General features: G+C 36.8%; 1 protein-coding gene across 7 annotated transcripts in view; it reads right to left on the bottom strand.

Annotated features, from left to right (window-relative positions):
- Window positions 1–22,342, bottom strand: part of NAA16 (N-alpha-acetyltransferase 16, NatA auxiliary subunit) — a 90,190-nt gene that overhangs the window by 27,314 nt on the left and 40,534 nt on the right. For 5 of the 7 annotated variants that reach the window (XR_008374642.1, XM_053563831.1, XM_053563832.1 and 2 more), the window contains 4 exons: window positions 19,826–19,979; window positions 15,670–15,789; window positions 10,900–10,995; window positions 6,720–6,826 (listed from right to left, as the gene is read on the bottom strand). Coding sequence is in view for 6 of the 7 variants with exons in the window: in XM_053563831.1 (XP_053419806.1) it covers window positions 6,720–6,826; window positions 10,900–10,995; window positions 15,670–15,789; window positions 19,826–19,979 (477 nt within the window). In the remaining variant the exon portion in view is untranslated. Of the gene's footprint in view, window positions 1–4,181; window positions 5,041–6,719; window positions 6,827–10,899; window positions 10,996–15,669; window positions 15,790–19,825; window positions 19,980–22,342 lie in introns of those variants that run through there. The other 2 variants (XM_053563836.1, XM_053563833.1) reach the window with 2 other exon arrangements.

The raw sequence follows: 22,342 nt of genomic DNA, 5'->3' as shown, positions 1-22,342 counted from the left end.
GAATATGTGTACTTTCAAAAACTTTATAAGCTTAGGTATCAGGGTGATACCCCGTCTCTACAAAAAAAAAAAAAAAATTAAAAATCAGCTGGGCTTATGGTATGCAGGCTCCTCAAGAAGACCACTTGAACCCAGGAGTTTGAGGTTATAGTGAGCTATGATGATGCCACTGCGCTTCATCCTGGGCAATAGATTAAGAACCTGTCCCAAAAATCAAAACAAACAACAACAAAAAAAGACCAGAAAAATCTTTTTGCAGGCTTAGAAATTCAGTCATCTATGCCGGGTGTGGTGGCTCTTGCCTGTAATCTTAGCACTCTGGGAGGCTGAAGCGAGTGGATTGCCTGAGCTCAGGAGTTGGGGACCAGACTGAGCTGGAGCAAAACCCCATTTTTAAAAGTAACTAGGTGTTGTGACAAGTGCCTGTAGTCCCAGCTACTTGGGAGGCTGAAGCAAGGAGATCACTTGAGCCCAGGAGTTTGAGGTTGCTGTGAGCTGTGAAGCCAACACACTCTACCAAAGGCAAAAATTGAGACTTTGTCTCAACAACAACAACAAAAAAAAAGAAAAGAAAGAAAGAAAGAAAGAAAAGAAATTCAGTGGTCTAGCTGTTCATTACAAAGGCCATTTCTTTTTTCATGAACTTACAATGCCATCTATTGGCAGTTGCAAAAACTGCAACTAGAGCAGGTTTTGAAAAAAAAAAAAAAGTATGCCTTCATGCATCTCCAGAGTGAAACATTGTCAAAGCAATGATAATAATAAAAAGTACCATAAACATATACTGAAGTTACACATAATCCTTCATAAAAGAGTATAAACATTGCTGAATAAAACAGTCTGTTTTAGAACTTCAAAACACAATCTGATCATAGAAATAAAAAACAAAGCAAACAAGATAATGGAAAGCTCACATGAAATCTCCTAAATAAAAACCTGCCAAGAGCACTAGACTTCCTGATTTATTAGGTATACTTCTTTGAATCTCAAAAACTCATGCCATAGTTGCGTTTAATTCAATAATTAAGTGAAATTCAATTTTACAATTTTGTTTATGAAAGTTAATCTAAGTATTACTTTGGAATAAGACTCATTTCACTCAAGTTTACCTACCATCTACAACCCACTTAAGTAGTATGCAATATGAAAAATATGCAATAGATACTCTTCTTAAAAATAATATTTTGTCTCTGCCATTTTAAAATAATGCCTATAATCTCTAAGCACCTTGGGAAGCTGAGGTGGGAGGATTCCTTCAGCCTAGGAGTTCAAGGTTATAGTGAGCTATGATAGTGTCACTGTACCCCAGGCCAGGTAAGGTGGCTCACGCCTATATTCCTAGCACTCTGGTAGGCTGAGGTGGGTGGACTGCCTGAGCTCAGGAGTTCGATACCAGACTGAGCTAGAGTGGGGCCCAGTCTCTTAAAAACTAAAAATAAAGGGGTGGCACCTGTGGCTCAAAGGGGTAAGGCGCTGGCCCCATATGCTGGAGGGAGACAAACCCAGCCCCGGCCAAAAACTGCAAAAAAAAAAAAAACAAAAAACTAAAAATAAAAATAGCTGGGCGTCATGGCAGGCGCCTATAGTCCCTACTCTCTATAGGCTATTCAGGAGGCTGAGGCAAGAGAATCATTTGAGCCCAAGAGTTTGAGGTTGCTGTGAGCTATGAGGCCACAGAACTCTACCAAGGGTTACAAAACAAGACTCTGTCTCAAAACAAAACAAACAAAAAAACTGCCCACAAAGAAAACTCCAGGTCCATATGACCTCAAATTCTATCAAACACTTAAATAAGTACCAATTCTTCACAAACTCTTCAAAAAAATTTGTTTAAAAAGAGGGAACACCCTGATACTAAAATCAGATAAAGATATCCCAAAAAAACAACAGACCAAGGCCGGGGGCAGTGGCTCGTGCCTGTAATCCCAGCACTTTGGGAGGCCGAGATGGGTGGATTGTCTGAGCTCAAAGATTTGAGACCAGCCTGAGCAAGTTTGAGATACTGTCTCTGAAAAATAGGTGGGTGTTGTGGCGGGTGCCTGTAGTCCCAGCTACCTGGGAGGCTAAGACAAGAGAATCACTTGAGCTCAAGAGTTTGAGGTTGGTGTGAGCTATGATGCCACAACACTCTACTGAGGGAGACAAAGAAAGACTCTGTCTCAAAGGAAAAAAAAAAACAAAAAAAAAAAAACAGACAAGTATCTCAGAAATTTAAATGCAGAAATCCTCAACAATAAAAATTAGAAAAACCAAATTCAACAATGGAGGATGGTTCTAAAATATTACACAGTCAGTAAAAAGGAAGATAATAAAGACTATATAAAAACACATTAAGTGCTTATGAAATTACTAGGGAGGGAAAGAACAACAAAACAACTTTATACATAAAATGACTAAAGCTACATATACACAACACAAATTCACTGGGAAAAAAGTCTTTAAAGGAAGTACATGAAAATGCTCTTCAATTATGTATTATTCATGTGGCTATTTATCCATTCAAGCATGTTTGGATTTTGTTTGGATTTCTCTCTTATTTTCAGGTCTTTCCCTCCCTTTTCCAAATTTTCTGTATTACGGTTATAATACTTTTATGACTAAAAAATTACTTTTAAAATTTATACCAATTTACTCAACACTTTTATCCTTTGAGAATCTAGGAGCTGATAGAACAAAGTAACAAGACATTTAAAGTTTATACAAATGTCAACAGAGACAAAGTGATTAAGGTAAAATTCCTTATAAATATCACCAATCTGAAAAACTAATAGGTTAGCTGCACACCGTATGAAACAGGTGGTTAAACATCTGGTTCACTCTTCCACTGAACAGTTTATCTATGAGTATTATAGAGATAATTTGTTGGTATTATGATTGAGAACATGAGCAGGCTACATATGGTACACATAAAAGTTTCCTCTCAATAAAATGCTAGACATGGCTTGGTGCCCACAGCTCAGTGGTTAGGGCACTAGCCATATACACCAAGGCTGGCTGGTTCGAACCCGGCCGGGGCCTACTAAACAACTAATAGCCAGGCATTATGGCCGGCCCCTGTAGTCCCAGCTACTTGGGAGGCTGAGGCAAAAGAATAGCTTAAGCCGAAGAGTTTAAGGTTGCTATGAGCTGTGACTCCACAGCACTCAACCGAGGGAAACCTAGTGACTCTATCTCAAAAATAAATAAATAAGCAAAATACTAGACATGTTATATTGTAAATACAATGTAGTTGTTTGACTCTTTCTAGCTTTTTCACATTTTGTTGATGTTATGACAATTCTGGAACATGAATACTTTACTATATGAAGCCCATCATCAAAACACAAGGATCCTGAGACTGAACCAAAAATCATTAGTAGAAATGCCAAATGGTATTACAGAGAAGCAAAGAAGAAAAAGGAAAGGGAAGGGGAAAGGGAAGGAGGAAGTGAAGGGAAGAGAACTATTAGTAGGTAAGGTTCTTTGTTCAGATGTAGAAGGAATGGATTTTATTTTATAAAACAAAAAAAAGTAAAACAAGACTCTCTCCATAATAAAAATGTGAGAGATTACAATATAAAAAGACCTAACAGATGAAAACAACTATGTACTTCAAGTGTAAAACAGTAGTTTTTAACAGGGCTGCCTCTTTTTTTTTTTTAGTCTATGTAATTTATTATTATTATTATTTTTTTTATTGTTGGGGATTCATTGAGGGTACAATAAGCCAGGTTACACTGATTGCAATTGTTAGGTAAAGTCCCTCTTGCAATCATGTCTTGCCCCCATAAAGTCTGACACACACCAAGGCCCCACCCCCCTCCCTCCGTCCCTCTTTCTGCTTCCCCCCCCATAACCTTAATTGTCATTAATTGTCCTCATATCAAAATTGAGTACATAGGATTCATGCTTCTCCATTCTTGTGATGCTTTACTAAGAATAATGTCTTCCTCTTCCATCAAGGTTCATACGAAGGATGTAAAGTCTCCATTTTTTTTAATGGCTGAATAGTATTCCATGGTATACATACATCACAGCTTGTTAATCCATTGCTGGGTTGGTGGGCATTTAGGCTGTTTCCACATTTTGGCAATTGTAAATTGAGCTGCAATAAACAGTCTAGTACAAGTATCCTTATGATAAAAGGATTTTTTCCTTCTGGGTAGATGCCCAGTAATGGGATTGCAGGATCAAATGGGAGGTCTAGCTTGAGTGCTTTGAGGTTTCTCCATACTTCCTTCCAGAAAGGTTGTACTAGTTTGCAGTCCCACCAGCAGTGTAAAAGTGTTCCCTTCTCTCCACATCCACGCCAGCATCTGCAGTTTTGAGATTTTGTGATGTGGGCCATTCTTGCTGGGGTTAGATGATATCTCAGGGTTGTTTTGATTTGCATTTCTCTAATATATAGAGATGATGAACATTTTTTCATGTGTTTGTTAGCCATTCGTCTGTCATCTTTAGAGAAAGTTCTATTCATGTCTCTTGCCCATTGATATATGGGACTGTTGGCTTTTTTCATGTGGATTAATTTGAGTTCTCTATAGATGCTAGTTATCAAGCTTTTGTCTGATTGAAAATATGCAAATATCCTTTCCCATTGTGTAGGTTGTCTCTTTGCTTTGGTTATTGTCTCCTTAGCTGTACAGAAGCTTTTCAGTTTAATGAAGTCCCATTTGTTTATTTTTGTTGTTGTTGCAATTGCCATGGCAGTCTTCTTCATGAAGTCTTTCAACAGGGCTGCCTCTTTAACAAAAGTTATTCATAAGAGGAAAATAAAATGTAACACAGAACATTCAAATCTATAAACACACAATCGGGTGGTGAACACTGCTCAGTTGGCAGGCGCCGGCCACATACATGGAGGGTGGCAGGCTCGAGCCCTGCCTGGGCCAGCTAAAACAACAACTGCAACAACAACAAAAATAGCCAGGTATTTTGGTGGACACCTGTACTCCCAGCTGCTTGGGAGGCTGAGGCAAGAGAATCGCTTGAATCCAACAGTTTGAGGTTGCTGTGAGCTGTGCCGCCACGACACTCTACCTAAGGCGACAGCTTGAGACTCTGTCTCAAGAAAGAAAAAAAAAAATACACAATCGATATTTTCACTGAAGTGATATCAACACAAAATGAAATATTCTTACCATTATCTTCAGTAAAAATGATATTTCAGCACAGCATGACAACTGTTGAAATTTTTATGGTATATACAGCAACTTGCACTATTTTTTAGTTTTAATAATAAATAAACTATATTTATAGTTTAAATATGTTCCCTGCCGACTGAGCTACAGGCACCACCCGATTCATAATTTTCTAATTTGCATGAAAGAAAAAATTGCTAAAAAATATAAGAAAAAGAGAGAAAATACTGACAGAAAAAAACTATGCCAAGAATAAAGACCTAAATAAGATTACAAAGTTCAAAATTCAAAAGTAAGCAAAAACTAAATAAAGACTAATTTTTAAAAAAGTCCTCTTGTTGCCATGATATATCATGGATGCCATTCAAATACATTATTTCAGTAAGTGCTTTACATGCCATTTTTCACATTTCTGAAGCAAGTAATAATTATATACAGACTTAGAATAAGAGTTCGGTGTTTGGGGGATGGGGGCGAGGAGACAGAGTGAATGTGTGTATGTGTGTGTCCCAAGACAGGGTCTTGTCATATTGCCTAGACTGGTCCCAAATTCCTGGTGAGATTACCGGCATGAGCCACCATGTCAAACCCATCTTTCTAATTTAAGACCGAGATATAAATGCCCATTTCTAACTTTAAAAAGCAGAAATTCACTTCCTATTGAAACTAAGAGACATGGGGGGGAAAAGGCAGAAACTACATTTATTAAAAGATAAAACTAAAAACTATATTTACTAAAATGTAGCCTATTAGTTAAAACTCATAATTTATACTCCATTGACCAAATGGCATTTTACTGTTGCTCTTAATTATCCAAGCTATAACTTAATTATCCAAGCTATAACTTTAAAAGCATACACAATTAATTGAGAAATCCATAATAATACTTTAAAAAGAATCATAGAGTAAATACAGACCTCTGGTAACAATATGTCAAAATTTTAAATCCTACTAGAAAAGTATATCCATTAAAAATAAACAACCTTTAGGCTCAGCCCTGTAGCTCAGCGGGCCAGCTGAGCAGCCTGGGCCTGCTCAACAACAATGACAACTGTATCAACAACAACAACAACAGCAACAACAAAAATAGCCTGGCATTGTGGCAGGCACCTGTAGTCCCAGCTACTTGGGAGGCTGAGGCAGGAGAATTGCTTAAGGTTACTGTGAACTGTAACGTCATGGCACTCTACCCAGGGAGACAGCTTGAGACTCTCTCAAGTAAATAAATATTTTTTTTTTTTTTTGTGGTTTTTGGCCGGGGCTAGGTTTGAACCTGCCACCTCCGGCATATGGGACCGGCACCCTACTCCTTGAGCCACAGGCGCCGCCTCAAGTAAATAAATAAACAACCTTTATATCTTAGTGTTTTTATAAACCATTTACTCAGTAAACTGCACAGATTAACATTTCCTTTGAAGACAGACTTTATACTACAGGTATACAATTTCAGTACAGCTATTACGACACTAAAAGTAAGGTAAATAACATTACCAGAATAGACAAAATGATTAAATCATGACATTATTATTTGCATGGGCATCTCTCTATAATTAATTAGAAAAAAGACTATAGCAAAACTGAATAAATACCAAATTTTACCTTTTCTGTATCGTAGTATAAAGACTTCAAAGTAGTAAACAAGGGTGGGCAGCCTTTACTGAAGTTAACCCTCAGGAACGTATCCATTAGTTCTCTAAATTTTTCACCTAGAAACAAAAGCATATTTTATTATACTTTAATTGATGCAAACAATTCTTAAAATGATTTTCTAAATAAAATTAAAGCTCTCTCAAAAACAATTATGTCCCATCCAATTCTTAAACCCAAAATGTAAATCTGAATTATTTCTTGTTAACACTAAAAAGTGTAACACCAAATACAATATAGTTTCCAATTATATTTTCCCTTGATCTAGATTCAAAGTATCTTAAAAAATACTTTAAAAGATAGGTAAACAGGGTGGCGCCTGTGGCTCAAAGGAGTAGGGCACTGGCCCCATATGCCAGAGGTGGCAGGTTCAAACCCAGCCCGGGCCAAAAACTGCAAAAAATAAATAAATAAATAAAAGATAGGTAAACAAAATGATTATGCTAAGTAAAGTAAAAGTAACCATTCGGAATGCAGCCACAATAGCAAGTATCTTTCCTAATCTCTCAGTGACTGAACAGTCTCAGTCCTACTATCCACAGCTCAAACCCTGCAGACAACGGCAGCAGACTGCTGTGAATAGCACTATATTCAAGTAGTAGCTAATAAATCTTTTTATAAACACGAAAAGGTATTTACAAATACTTTCCCAAGTCAACTTGTGATTCAGTTCAACATGCATCATTCCACAATCATGTATAAAGCACCTGCTACATGTCAGGCATGTTCTAGGTTTTAGGGATATAGCAGGGAATTTAAGGGATTCCCTTTTTAATTTAAGGAATATAAACAAGGAATTTAACATTCTAGTGACTGAGACTAACAATGAAAATAAAAGATTAGACATTAGAATGAACCTGGAGTATTCTAACATTAGAGTTAAAATAAATACTCTATGTGCAAAAAGTAAATAATTCTATTATTGCTAAACCCTTACAAAAGATTGTTGGTGTCATTCTTTGAAAGCAGAAAATATTGAAAGAATCTTCATTTTAAATACAAAGACGTATAACCTTTTCCACAGAAAGGTAAGGGATGAAGACATGGATTACCCATGGTAAATGGGGGGAAAATGCCTATCTGTCATAAATGATTTAGCATAAAGTAAAATGACTGAAATGACCTCCTAAGGTTTCTTTATGAACCACAAAAAAACCTAACAACCCAATGTGGCAATTTTGATTTGTTGTGACTGTTTTGAAGAAAACCTGCATACTTGATATAATCAGATGTCACAAAAATTAACTCTTAACTATAAAGATTGTCTTCAGATTATCTCTAATCTTTCATTAGATCATACACAAAAAATAGATCTTTTGAAAATTACAGATTACCAAGACACACTCTGAGATTCATAAAAGAAGGAGAAACCCCACCCTGCAGCCACAAATGGTATGACTCCATTCCTATGAATGTCCAAAGCAGGCAAATCCATAGGTACAGAAGGGAGGTTAGTGGCTGCCAGGTGCTGGGGGTGAAAAGGGATGGGACACGGCTCCTAATGAGTATGGGGCTTCTTTTTGGAGTCATGAAAGCTTTCGGAAAGCAGATAGTGATGACTGGAAAACTCTAAACAACACTAGAACAATTGGACACTTTAAAACACTGAATTTCGTGGCATTAGTTATTATTTCAGAAAGCTTTTTTTTTTTTTTTTAATTTAAAGAGGAGGAGTTAGTCAGGCATGGTGGTATACACCTCAGCTACTTGGTATTCTGAGGCAGGAAGATTGCTTGAGCCTATGAGTTTGAGGTTGCAGTGAGTTAAGATTGCATCACTGCACTGCAGACAGGGCAACAAAGTGAGACCCTATCTCAAAAAAAAAAAAAAAAACAAGTGAAACAGTAAGAACAGGTGAAAAAAGTGAGCATAAGCATATCCCACAAAACACTTTTAGTAGGAAAATGCTCCTCCCTGCACAGTGTACTCCCATATTGGAACTCACAAAAAAATATACTAAAAGCTCTGACAAGTCTTGTAGAAACCTGTTAGCTTTGTTTAACTCATCCACTGGTACTTAATATCCACAGGAAAACATTAGGGAAACATGCTTTCAGTATTTCACTATATCAAAACAAGAAAAGGAGGAAAAAAGATGTCAAATACCATTCATCATCTATGGAACTGAAATGCACTAGCAGAAAATGAAGTTGTTTTTTTTTTTTCTTTTTTAGACAGAGTCTCACTGTCTCCCTCGGTAGAGTGCTGTGACATCAGAGCTCACAGTAACCTCAAACTCTTGGACAAGTAATCCTCTTGCCTCAGCCTCCCAAGTAGCTGGGATTACAGGAGCTCACCACCACACACACCTATTTTGAGAGACAGGTCTCGCTCTTTCTCAGGCTGGTCTCAAACACCTGAGCTCAGGCAATTCACTTGCCTCAGCCTCCCAAAGTGCTAGGATTATAGACATGAGCCACCAGCCACCATGCCTGGCTGAAAATGAATTTTTTTTTTTTTTTTGTAGAGACAGAGTCTCACTGTACCACCCTCGGGTAGAGTGCCGTGGCGTCACACAGCTCACAGCAACCTCTAACTCTTGGGCTTACGCGATTCTCTTGCCTCAGCCTCCCAAGTAGCTGGGACTACAGGCACCCACCACAACGCCCGGCTATTTTTTTGTTGCAGTTTGGCCGGGGCCGGGTTTGAACCCGCCACCCTCGGCATATGGGGCCGGCACCCTACTCACTGAGCCACAGGCGCCGCCCCTGAAAATGAATTTTTAAAATAAATTTCTATTTACTATCTAATCCAATACCTTTTTAAGAGGTATTTCATATATTTGTAAAGTCAATCACCTTAAAATTCTTTAATTTTCATGAATCTTTTAATAAAAATAAAATTATAACTAAATTATTTAGACATGTATTTTCCAGTGTAAATGACAATTCATTACAAAGTATCTCTACCCTACTTCCACCCCCCAGAAAACTTTTAAGTTATATTAGCTTTCTAGAGATGGACTTAAATAAAAAGAAATACCAAATATCCCAATAAATGAGTCATAAACTACAGCACTCACAACTAAAAATAGAGACTTTAACAAAAACACAATTTTTAAATAAAATATTAACAAAGACATAGACTATATGAAGAGCTAATATACCCTCTATACCCTCTACTTCCTATTTAGCCAAAAAGTAAATGAATTTAGATGTATATGATTACTTGATTCAAGGTCACAAATACACTATTGTGCAATAAAAACAAATCACAGAATACATACCATTGAATTCCAATTTGCATAAGGTACCAAAGATTTTTGTTTTTAGGGATACAATATACACAGACCTCTATGAATAAAAGCAAAATTTAGGAATGTGGTTAACTGAGGAGAGAGACCTTCAAAGGAAATGATGATATCACTGTAATACTGTGACGGGCACAGAGAGCTCACATTTTCTCTGAATTTATACTGTAAAAAGAAGACATAAAACTTCCATACTTCTACCACTTAAATTATAATAATACCTTATAGAAGGAATTTAATTTACCTTTCAAATGTGGTGATTTTATTAAAAACTCACATTAAGAAAAGTAGTTTTTTAAATTGACAACTTTTGCACATATTTATGGGGTAGTGGTGATATTTTGTTACATGCAATGAAATATGTGATGATCAAGTCAGGATATCCGGGGTATCTGTTACCCTGAATACATATATTATCATTTCTGTATGTTGAGAACATTTCAAGTCCACACTTTTGGTATCTTGAAATATACAGTACATTATTTCTAACTATGGACACCCTATTCTGCTATTGAACATCAGAAATTACTCATCTCATCTGTGTTTGTGACCATTAACCAACCTCTCTTCTTCCCCTTCACCCTACCCCAACACACACCCTTCCCAGCCTCTGGTATTTATTATTCAACTCTCTACTTCATGAGATCAACTTAAGAAAAGCAGTTTCATATAAACTACTTTAAATACTTAAAATCAACATCTTAGCTGTACACAGAGTGCAACACTCTTATTAACATACGCATAATAAATGAATTGGTCACTCCCAATCCCAAGATTGGTACAGATGTAACTCTATGCCAGAAACAAGTTAGTAAAATGTGAATAACATTGAGTAATTCCAACAAGTAATCATTAGAATTACAAAAGATATCCTAATATTACCTGGAACAAGATTCAAAGGTAATCTTCTAGGTGAAAATGCTCTGGGGTGCTGCTTACTAATTTCTTCATAAATTTGAAGCCTCTCTTCTAAAGTGCCTATTATCAGTAAATAGGATGAGAGTCATATCATCAAAACTTTTATTTATGACAAAACACTAATAAACTTTGAAAATGTTTTAAATAAAAATTACACTAATGTATTAAAGCTGCTTTCAAATTTGGGAAGTATGGCATTCAAAATTCCTTAACAGTGAACATTATCATCAGTAAGTTACCACTTTTTTTTCTTTTTCTTTTTTTGTAGAGACAGAGTCTAACTTTGTCACCCTCAGGAGAGTGAGGTGGCATCACAGCTCACAGCAACCTCCAACTCCTGAGTTTAGGCGATTCTCTTGCCTCAGCCTCCCAAGTAGCTGGGACTACAGGCACCTGCCACAGCACCCAGCTACTTTTTTGTTGCAGTTTGGCCGGGGCACTAAAAAAAAAAACAACTACTTTTCGTTGCAGTTTGGCCCAGGTTTGAACCCATCACCCTCGGCATATGGGGCCAGCACCCTACTCAATGAGCCACAATCTCCAGACAAATTAAAAACTTCTTTCATCACAGCAGAGTCTACATACAACTCAAATCACATACACATAAGCTACACAGACTTAATTTATGCTGCTCTTCTATTCCTCAGCAAAAAACTCGTGAAAAAGAAAATCATTTTATAACATATCCTTTATAACTACAGTCCCCAACCCCCCCACCCCAGCCATGGACCAATACTGGTCTATGGCTTGTTAGGAACCTGGTGCAAAAGCAGGTGGAGAGCAGTAAAGCTTCAACTGAATCTACAACCCCTCCTCACCTCCGGCATGACCACCTGAGCTCCACCCCCTGTCAGATTCCCCACCCCTGTCCACAGAAAAACTGTCTTCCATAAAACTGGTCTCCAGTGCCAAAAAGGTTGGGGACTGCTGCTTTATAAGATATCTTATATAAGTACTCTAAACCAAGAAATCCTATATATGTATATATCCCCATAAACATTATAATGCCTGTTGATTAGGCTTAAAAAAGCAATAGGTTCAGATTCACAATTGCAAATGTTTTATATTTTAAAAGATGAACTAAATTTCTATGGTACCTTTGAGACGTAAAGTCTCCAATGAAACTCCATTATAAAGAACCTATTGATTCTTTACAGTGGCAATCATTTCTTCCAAAAGATATAAAATATACTTCTCACAAAAAGTTGTATCTTCCCTCCCAAGAACCAGCTAATTTTATTTTACCACATTGAGGATTAAAACGTAAACTGTATGTTACTCTACAATATTCAGAGTAGAATGTGGCTGCAGTTTCTCTATTCTAATATCCTGCATAATTTACAAAGAGAAATTACATGCATTATTTTATATAATCAACTGATAGCAAAATTTTAAGAAAAAGTGCAGAAACTATAAGGTTTTAAGTGGATGTTAACTCAGACCACAGATATAAAATTATCCTAAAAATAATCGCTGGTGCTAGCAAACAAGGTATCTCCATAATAAACAAGTAGCAAAACTGTAAACCCTACACTTTAAGAGGTAGAGCTGGATTTTGTTTGGACTCATTCTTTCCCCCAATAATATGTTTTGGATTTTAATGTGGTTGGATTTTAATACCTGTGATATGTGAAAAACAACTTTCACTTTCTGCCAAAGATTTGGAGACTTCACTAATGATTAAAGACATTTAATACTAAAATTTACTGGAAGGCAAATTACATGTATGATTTTAAAAAACAGTTATTGCCAGGGGTGGTGGCTCACACCTATCATCCCAGTAGTGTGGAAGGCTGAGACAGGAAGATTGCTTAGGGCCAGGAGTTCAAGACCAGCCTGGGCAACATAGCAATCCCTGCCTCTCCAGAAAATCTAAAAAACAAAAACCAACTGGGCATGGTGTCATGCACCTAGCTACTCAGGAGGCTGACACAGGAGGTTCACCAGAGCCTGCAGTTGCAGTTTGAGGTTGCACTCAGCTATGATCACACCACCGTACCTTCAGCCTCAGCAAAAGAGCAAAGCCCTGTCACCAAAAAAAAAAAAAAAAAAGTTCTCATGTTTACTCCTAATCTTAGAGAATGATATGCTGAAAAAAAAAATCTCTCCACTACCTCAGATATACAAAGTCTTAGAAATGTACTTAAATTAAGACAAAACTAAACCATTTCAACGTCCTATGTGAGGTCACAAGTTGGAGCTCCAGAACTTAACCATGGGGAAGAAAAGGTACTAAGGAACTTAAAATGATAAAATGGTGTAATTAGTTCTACAATCAATATACTTTATAGTAACCGAGGATCTTGATATATAAAACATCCATTTTACTAGAACATTAAAATACTTGTATTAATTGCAAGTCAGGTATCCACTAATTTAAAGAAAAATCATAGTTAACTCACATTTCCATATGACTTTTGCCCTGTACTTTATAGGCTCTCAGTCTAATCAGTATTGTAATCATTTTCTTTAAAACTTATTTAAGGAGGCTCAGCGCCCATAGCACAGTGGTTGTGGTGCCAGTCATATGCACCAAGGCTGGTGGGTTCAAACCCAGCCTGGGCCAGCTAAACAACAATGACAACTGCAACCAAAAAATAGCTGGGCATTGTGGCCAGCGCCTGTAGTCCCAGCTACTTGGGAGGCTGAGGCAAGAGAATCACTTAAGCCAGTGGTTCTCAACCTATGGGTCGCGACCCAGAGGAACTGTATTAAAGGGCTGCGGCATTAGGAAGGTTGAGAACTGCTGGCTTAAGCCCAAGAGTTTGAGGTTGCTGTGAGCTGTGACACCATAGCACTCTACTGAGGGCAATAAGAGACTGTCTCAAAAAAAAAAAAAAAAATTTATTTAAGGAAATAAAATTTTAACTTGTACTAAATTGTAAATATTAAAAAATGATTAATAACAATCAATGATTAGGGTACAACAAATAAATTTTCTCAAAGCTCTTATTACTATCAATGAAAATATTATCCAGGCACTTTCAAAAAAAAAAAAAAAATGGAGGGGAATAAAAATAGTATCCCGCCACCTATCTATTAAATAGCATACTTCTTTTTTTTTTGTCCTTTTAGAGACAATCTTGCTCTGTTGTCCTGGATAGAGTGCTGTGGTGTCTTCATACTCCACAGCAACCTCAAACTCCTACACTCAAGCAGTCTTCCTGCGTCAACCTCCTGAGCAGCTGGAACTACTGGCACATGCCAAAATGCCATAATTTCTTCTATTTTGGTAGAGGCAGGGTCTTACTCTTTGCTCACAATGGTCTTAAATGCCTTACCTTATGTAATCCTCCAACCTCAGCTGCCTGAAGTGCAAGGATTAAAGGCATGAGCCACGGCAGCTAGACATTTTTTTTTTTTTAATAGAGTTGGCATCTTGCTATATTGCCCAGGCTGGTTGTGAATTTCTGATCTCAAGCAATCCTCCCACCTCCCAAAGTGCTAGGATTATAGGTATGAGCCACTGCACCTGGCCTAACATATTTGTTAAATTTAAAAATTCTGTTGTTGGCCAAATAAGGCAGTTCACGCTTGTAATCCTAGCACTCTGGGAGGCTGAAGCAGGTAGATTGCTTGAGCTCAGGAGTTCAAAACCAGCCTAAGCAAGAGTTAGACCCCATCTGTACTCAAAATAGAAAAATTAGATGAGTGTGGTGGTGCATACCTGTAGTCCCAGCTACTTGGGAGGCTGAGGCAAGAGGATAGCTTGAGCTCAGGAGTTTGAGGTTGCTGTGAGCCATGCCATGGCACTCTACCCAGAGCAATAGAGTAAGACTCTGTCTCGAAAAAATAAAAAAATACAATAAAAAAAAATTCTGTTGTTTCAACATCCTGGAGCCTGTTTCATAATTATTTGGGAATATATTTATTTATAATTAAATTTGATTTTAGGAATATTGACTGTTCCAACCAACCCTTAATTATAAAAATATTGGGGAAATTTTGGAATAACACGAAATTCCTACAAAGGATCAAGGTGATCTAAATTCAAAAGAAGATGTTTAACATTTTACTGTACACAAATCAGCCTAGTTTGAAATTAAGAAAATAATTTTCGTGCTAGTGCTATGTACAACATACCCTCAGCAAGAATTCTTTGACCCATGAGGCTAGGCGCAATGGCTCACGCTTATAATCCTAGCACTCTGGGAGGCTTAGGTGGGTGGATCTCTTAAGCTCACAACTTTGAGACCAGCCTGAGACAGAGCAAGACCTCATCTCTAAAAAACAGCAGGGTATTGTGGCAAGCACCTGTAGTCCCTGCTACTCAGGAGGCTAAGGCAAGAGAATTGCTTGAGCCCAAGAGGCTGAGGTTGCTGAGAGCTGTGACACCACAGCACTCTACCAAGGGTGACAAATGAGACTCTGTCTTAAAAAATAATAATTCTTTGGCCCATTTCTTATCTTTAGAAGTCAAGGGTAATGGACCTCTAATGATTTAAACATATCAAATAATTATGACATTTCCCAGCAGAAAGGGAATGCTCATTTTGTTAGTCTAAATTGGTAAGATTTTAATGGGTTATGGGAGTTAAAATTATCTGTAAGCATTTACACTTCAGTGTAATTATTCAAATTCATTTTCACTCTCATGTTTAACCTATAATTTTACTAAATGGAAAAAACAAGCATTAATGCTAAAATTATTTGTTCTTAAGTATTAAGACTTTACATTTTATTATACTTCAAACATTAGTTAATAGAAAGTAGAGAAGAAAAATCATTACATACTAAGTTGCAGAGCTTTTTCCAAGCCTTCATAATAACACCAATTTTCTGCATTCCGATCAATCAAGTTTCTGAATACTTCGCTGGCTTCTTTTAATCTTCCCAATTTCAACAATATTTCCCCTAAAATTAAGTTTAAAACAACATTCATTTTATTTAAACATTAAATACCTTTCTGATCCTAGAGATTTCACGAAGGATTATTAGTGAGTAGATATTTATAAAAGAACTCTATGCACTTCCCTATGGGACGTACTGCAAAATTTATATAATTAAGCATACATTAATTCACAGCTTGCCTTCAGAAATGACCCTCCATTCTCACTTTCATTTTTTGCTCCTTCTCACATCCCAAATACACATGTAGCATATTAATTTGTTACTAAAAAAATTTGTATTACATACATTTTTATATCCTTTGAGATAATCAAAGATTCCTCCCCATACACACCATAAAATCAGACTGGCAAATAATTCTAATGAAATATCCCTACCTTCCTACTGTAGTATTTGAATGTCCCTTTCCTGATCAGTTCATGTATTAAGTAATTCTCCACTCAATTATCTTAGTTTCCCTTAGAGGTCACTAAATTGGAGAAGATTGACTTAGTAAAATTGTAACACTAAACACCAATTCATAGCAGAAAACCACAAAAGCCATGTTCACGTGCAGGTCAGCTCTAAGGTTCAAATCCTTTTACTAAGTCACATAAATTGAAATTCAATATGGGGATCAAATACCCAGATTCCTCAATATAATGGAAAGCACACCTAATCCAAGAAAAAAGGGAGATTCTCAAAAGTATATATACTTCAACTTCCTGTCCCCAAGATTTGCAAATCCTCAAAGAATCTATTTCAAACAAATAGCCCTTTCAAATGTTTTCAGTCATACTATTTCAGCTTGCATCGTATTAGAGGCAGCATATTGTGGTGGTTATTATTCTACTACTTATGTTACATATCACTCAAGCTCTACCATGAGACTGAACTAGGTGTAATTAATTACCAACATTTCCACTAACTGGCATTATGACACTCAGAAAGTGGTTAGCATGCTTCCTGGTGCGAAATAAATACACATAAAAGTCTGCTACTTAAAACTATAAAAAATGTTCCATTAGCTTCACAATTATTTTCAGCCTAGTCCAATTTTTGCCGTTTATCCCAGATACAATAGACAACAGCATAGTTTTTATTTCCCAAAACAACTGTGAATAATAGCTAACAACTGTTATCTGCTACTACCATGAAGCAAAGGTTATACACAGAAGTAAATACATCTGCATATTCATAAAATAAGTGAAAACCTCTAACTTTTTAAAAGTTTCTTTAAAAATCTTAAATTAATGACTATAAAGAAATAAATGTGTGACTACCAAAGGTCTCTGGGCATGCAAAAGTCAATGAAAAAAGTAATACCATAACCTATCTCTATAAGCAATATAGAACACTGGCTATATATTCAAATTATTGGCCCCCAAATTACCCTCACTAACAATATGAGGCAATTTGTAGAATTTTTTAACTAGAATGACTTTATAATATATTTACTTTATAATAACTGTATTCCCTATTGATACTATAGGACAAATACAGAAAAAGAGAAACAGCAAACAGAGAAGGATAGATTTCATCAGGAAATAGCTACCTATATCGGAAAGGAAAAGTAAATTTTTCTTTTTGCTCCCATCAATTGCAGGAACAAGAAAGAGACCAGAATAAATTATTTATCCACATTAATAGCCTGAAAAGTGTTATCATCAATATTAGTATTAATATTAATCACAATGAAAACTACCAAATCTACCAAAAAAACATAATATAAAGAAAATAAAATATAAAAAACTATATTTTATAAATATATATAAAGGTTCTATACAGTAACAAGACAGTAGAGTACAGTGGTTAAAAGTAAAGTATTCATGAGACTGTAAACTAATACACCCTCTTTGGAAAGAAGTATGGAGAATCCTCAAAAAACTTAAACTAGACCTCCAATTTGATCCTGCAATCCCTTGAATAGGTATCTACCTAGAAGAAAAAAAGTCATTTTATCTTAAGGACATTTACACTTAATTGTTTATCGCAGATCAAGATACAATCACCACAATGTGGAAACAACCTAAATGCCCATCAACTCAAGAATAGATTAACGAACTATGGTATATGTATGCCATGGAAAACTATTCAGCCATAAAAAGATGGAGTTGAGGCTCAGAGCCTGTAGCTCAGAGGCTAGGGCACCAGCCACATACACTAGAGCTGACGGGTTTGAAACCCAGCCCGAGCCTGCCAAAATAACAATGACAACTACAACCAACTTGGGAGGCTGAGGCAAGAGAATCACTTAAGCCCAAGAGTTGGGAGGTTGCTGTGAGCTGTGACACCACAGCACTCTACCAAGGGTGACATAGTGAAACTGTCTCAAAAAAAAAAAAAGAACCCAACAAAACAAGATGGAGTTGAAACTTTACATCTTTTGTATTAACTTGCATGGAGTTGAAACGCATTCTTCTCAGTAAAGTATCACAAGAATGGAAAAGCAAATATCCAATGTACTCAATGCTAATATGAAGCCAGTAGACAATCTCATACATGCCCACATAAGGGAAAAACTCAACTCAATTCAAGTTGATGATTCCAACCACATGAAATTTTATAAATGGCAAAACTGTGGAGACAATTTAAAAGATCAATGGTTGCCAGGGCTGAGAAGGAAGAAGCAATAAACACAGGATTTTTAGGGCAGTGAAACTCCCCTGTATGATGCTATTATGGTGGATACACATCATTACACATTTGTCAAAACCCACAGGATGTGACAATGGGAGAGGCTGTGTGAGGATAGGGATGAGGATATATGGGAAGTCTCTTTACTATTTGCCTATTTTGCCATGAACCTGAAACGGTTCTGAAAAATAAAATCTATAAACAAAAAAAAGTCAGAAAGATGTATCAATGTATTTAAAAGCTAACTCTTTAAAAGCTAGGTGACCTTGCACAAGTCTTTAACCTCTCTTAGTCTCAGTTTCCTGAACTATAAGATGAGGATAATAAATAGTATGCATCATAAAAGTGCTAAAAAATTAAATCAAATAAGCAGTTTAAGCAATTACTATACTCTGAAAAAGAGGAAGAGTTTTTTTAAAAAAGTTAGCTATTATTTTTTATTAAACTTTAGAGGTCCTGAAACTTTTTGAAACTTTAGTTCATACACTATTATTTTGGCTAAACATTCAATTTAATACAGTATTGCTCAGGGAAAGATAACTGATGATGAAGTTTGGTGGAAAATTTTGTTTGACCCTTTGTTGATGAACATTGTTCAAACCATTCATAGGGACCCTGAGTTCATAATCAGCCCATAATGAAATGAAATAACTCTTGCTTTCATAATGATCCCAGTATCATCAATTACTGCTTTCACTGTATTTAACAATATATGGATATACAGAGAGACGTAGTTGATATGAAAGCAGTAAAACACATAAATCTGGACTCAAATTTGGCACTGCCTAGTTTACTAAGCTGTGTGATCTTAGGCAAATCACTTAAGCACTTGGTTCAGATGAGCTTCCCTCATCTTTAAAATGGATACAACTAAACCACAGAATTGTTATGAGGATTAAACTACTTAATAATGGCTTAATGGGGCAGCACCTGTGACTCAAAGGAATAGGGCGCCAGCCCTATATACCGGAGGTGGTGGGTTCAAACCCAGCCCCGGCCAAAAACTGCAAATGATAATAATAATGGCTTAATGGGGCAGTGCCTGTGGCTCAGTGAGTAAGGCACCGGCTCCATATACCTAGGGTGGCAGGTTTGAATCCAGCCCTGGCCAAACTGCAACAACAAAAAAATAACCAGGCGTTGTGATGGGCACCTGTAGTCCTAGCTACTCGGGAGGTTGAGGCAGGAGAATCGCCTAAGCCCAAGAGCTGGAGGTTGCTGTGAGCTGTGACGCCATAGCACTCCACCAAGGGCGACAAAGTGAGACTGTATTTCTTAAAAAAAAAAAAATGGCTTAATGAAAAAAGTACTCATAACCTTGACTGATACAAAGCAAGTGTCACTTAAGTGTCAGGACAGAATTAGAGCTATAGTTTTAGTTCTCTTCTTTAATCAAGACTATTAAAAAATGAAAAAGTCATCTTACCTTTAATTTCTTCCACCAAAAGTTTATCACATATCTGTTGTTCATATGTTTCTATATGTGCCAAAGATTCTTGAAACAGATCCGCCTCTCTCATCACTTGATTCTGGTATAGTATCAGTTCGCTATATTCATAGTCTATTTTGTTCAGAGGAACCTGGAAAAAAATTGACCAAATTATCTTATTTGTATAATTACATAAAGCAATCACAGATCTTTAATTAAATTACCTTCTCAGAAGAGTCATTCACACTGACAAGAAAACAACCCACAGGTAGACAGCAACAGAAGAGTGATAACTTCATTGAAGATAATACACTCTTCAAAACATTTTTTTTTTTCTTTTGAGACAGAGTCTCACTTTGTCACCCTTGGTATAGTGCCATGGCGTCACAGCTCACAGGAACCTCCAACTCTTGGGCTTAAGCGATTCTCCTGCCTCAGCCTCTCGAGTGTCTGGGACTAAAGGCGCCCGCCACAAAGCCCAGCTATTTTTTGTTGCTATTCTCATTGCTGTATTAGCTGGCCGGGGCCAGGTTTGAACCTGCCACCCCCGGTATATGGGGCCAGTACCCTACCCACTGAGCTACAGGTGCTGCCCTCTTTAAAACATATTTAAAGATTGGACTTCTGTCTATAGCCAAGTAAAGCGGTTAGCAAATCCTACATCTAAGTAAAAAAGTGGTTGTAATCCTAAGGCATCTACCAAAGAAAAGCATAATATAAAGAAAATAAAATATAAAAAATATATCAACCCGTAAGACTCAATAGAACACACTTCATAAAATTTCAACAAATTTCTGGAAGATGGAATGCAAATGAAGAACAAGTGAAGTAAGGCTTGGTACCCATAGCACAGTGGTTACCAACCCCACACCATCTCCATCATCAATTATGCAGCCCATGTGTAGAATAGTACCCTAACCAGAAACTCATCCCAAACAAAAAGTAGAGAGCTGCTCTCCAAAAGTAGTAGATACCCCCAGAGAAAATTTCCTAAGGAAAAATAGAAAGAAAAAATGATTTAAAAAAATAGATATTTTAAAATTAAAAACCACCAATAAAAATTTGTGTGTGGTGGTGGTTACATGAACCTACAGGTGATAAAATTTGTAGCTCTACAAAAGGGTCAATTTTACTATCTATTTTCAAATAAAATTAAAAAATAAGAAAATCTTCCAAATGTACAGAAAGCAGAATAAAAAGACAAAGCCTGACAGGAGAGGAAAAAAGGAACAATCCAGGAACATACAATCAAACCAGTAAGGGTTCCAAACAGAAGAAATAAAGAAAATATAAATGAAATGATAAAAGAAACTATCTGGGGTGGCGCTGTAGCTCAGTGGGTAGGGCACCAGCCACATGCACCAGGACTGGCAGGTTCCAGCCCGGCCTGGGCCTGCTAAACAACAATGACGACTGCAACAACAAAAAAAAAAAAAGCCAGGCATTGTGGCAGGCACCTTGTAGTACCAGCTACTCAAGAGACTGAGGTAAGAGAATCACTTAAGCCCAAGAGTTTGAGGTTGCTACGAGCTGTGACACCACGGTACTCTACAGAGGGCGACACAGATTCTGTTCCAAAAAAAAAAAGGAACAATCTGGGATAAAGTCTGAGAGCTCAGAAACCTATTTCACTGGCCAGAAAGGCACACTCAGTAGCCAGTACTAATTCAATTAAGATACACAGACACATCCTGGGTAAAATTTCAGAAAATAAAAAATAAAGATTCTTCTGGCAAGAAAAAAGAAAACAACAGATCACTTGAGAAGAAAAAAAAAAAGCAAATTCTAGAATACTGTAACAACTAAACTAACAACTATAGAATAAAGACCTTTACAGATATACAAGAACTCAGGAATTTTAGTCCCATATAATTTCTCAGAAAAGATCTATTTTAACAAAATAAAGTAAAAATAAGAAAATTCAAATTTCAGAAAATAGTAAAACAAATCTGGCCTCAGGGGAAAAGTTCTAGAGAAAAAATAGATTTGATAGGCTCAGCACCTGTGGCTCAAGCGACTAAGGCGCCAGCGCATATACCTGAGCTGGCAGGTTGAAATCCAACCCGGCCCGCCAAACAACAATGATGGTTACAACCAAAAAATAGCCAGGCATTGTGGCAGGCGCCTGTAGTTGCAGCTGCTTGGGAGGCAGAGGCAGGATAATCACTTGCGCCCAGGAGTTAGAGGTTGCTGTGAGCTGTGATACTACAGCACTCTACCCAGGGCGACAGCTTGAGGCTCTGTCTCAAAAAAAAAAAAAAAAAAAAAAAAAAAAAAAAAATTTGATGAAACACAGCATATAACGAAAAGACAAAAAAGAAAAAAAAACCTGGGACTATGATAAAGGCATAAACTGTATAAAAAAAGAAAGATGGCATGTATGTTTTTTTTAGAAGGCCCAGGCCAGGTTTGGATCCCTCTGCCACGGTGAATGGGGCCAGCACTCTAACCAGCGAGCTATGGGTGCTCAGACCAAAAAAATAATTTTTTTTTTTTTTTTTTTTTTTGCAGTTT

Source organism: Nycticebus coucang, chromosome 15 (assembly GCF_027406575.1).
Source record: "Nycticebus coucang isolate mNycCou1 chromosome 15, mNycCou1.pri, whole genome shotgun sequence".
NCBI classification, from domain to species: domain Eukaryota; kingdom Metazoa; phylum Chordata; class Mammalia; order Primates; family Lorisidae; genus Nycticebus; species Nycticebus coucang.
The sequence above is the reverse complement of the archived record's forward strand: the minus strand, read 5'-3'. Positions and strand labels throughout refer to the sequence as shown.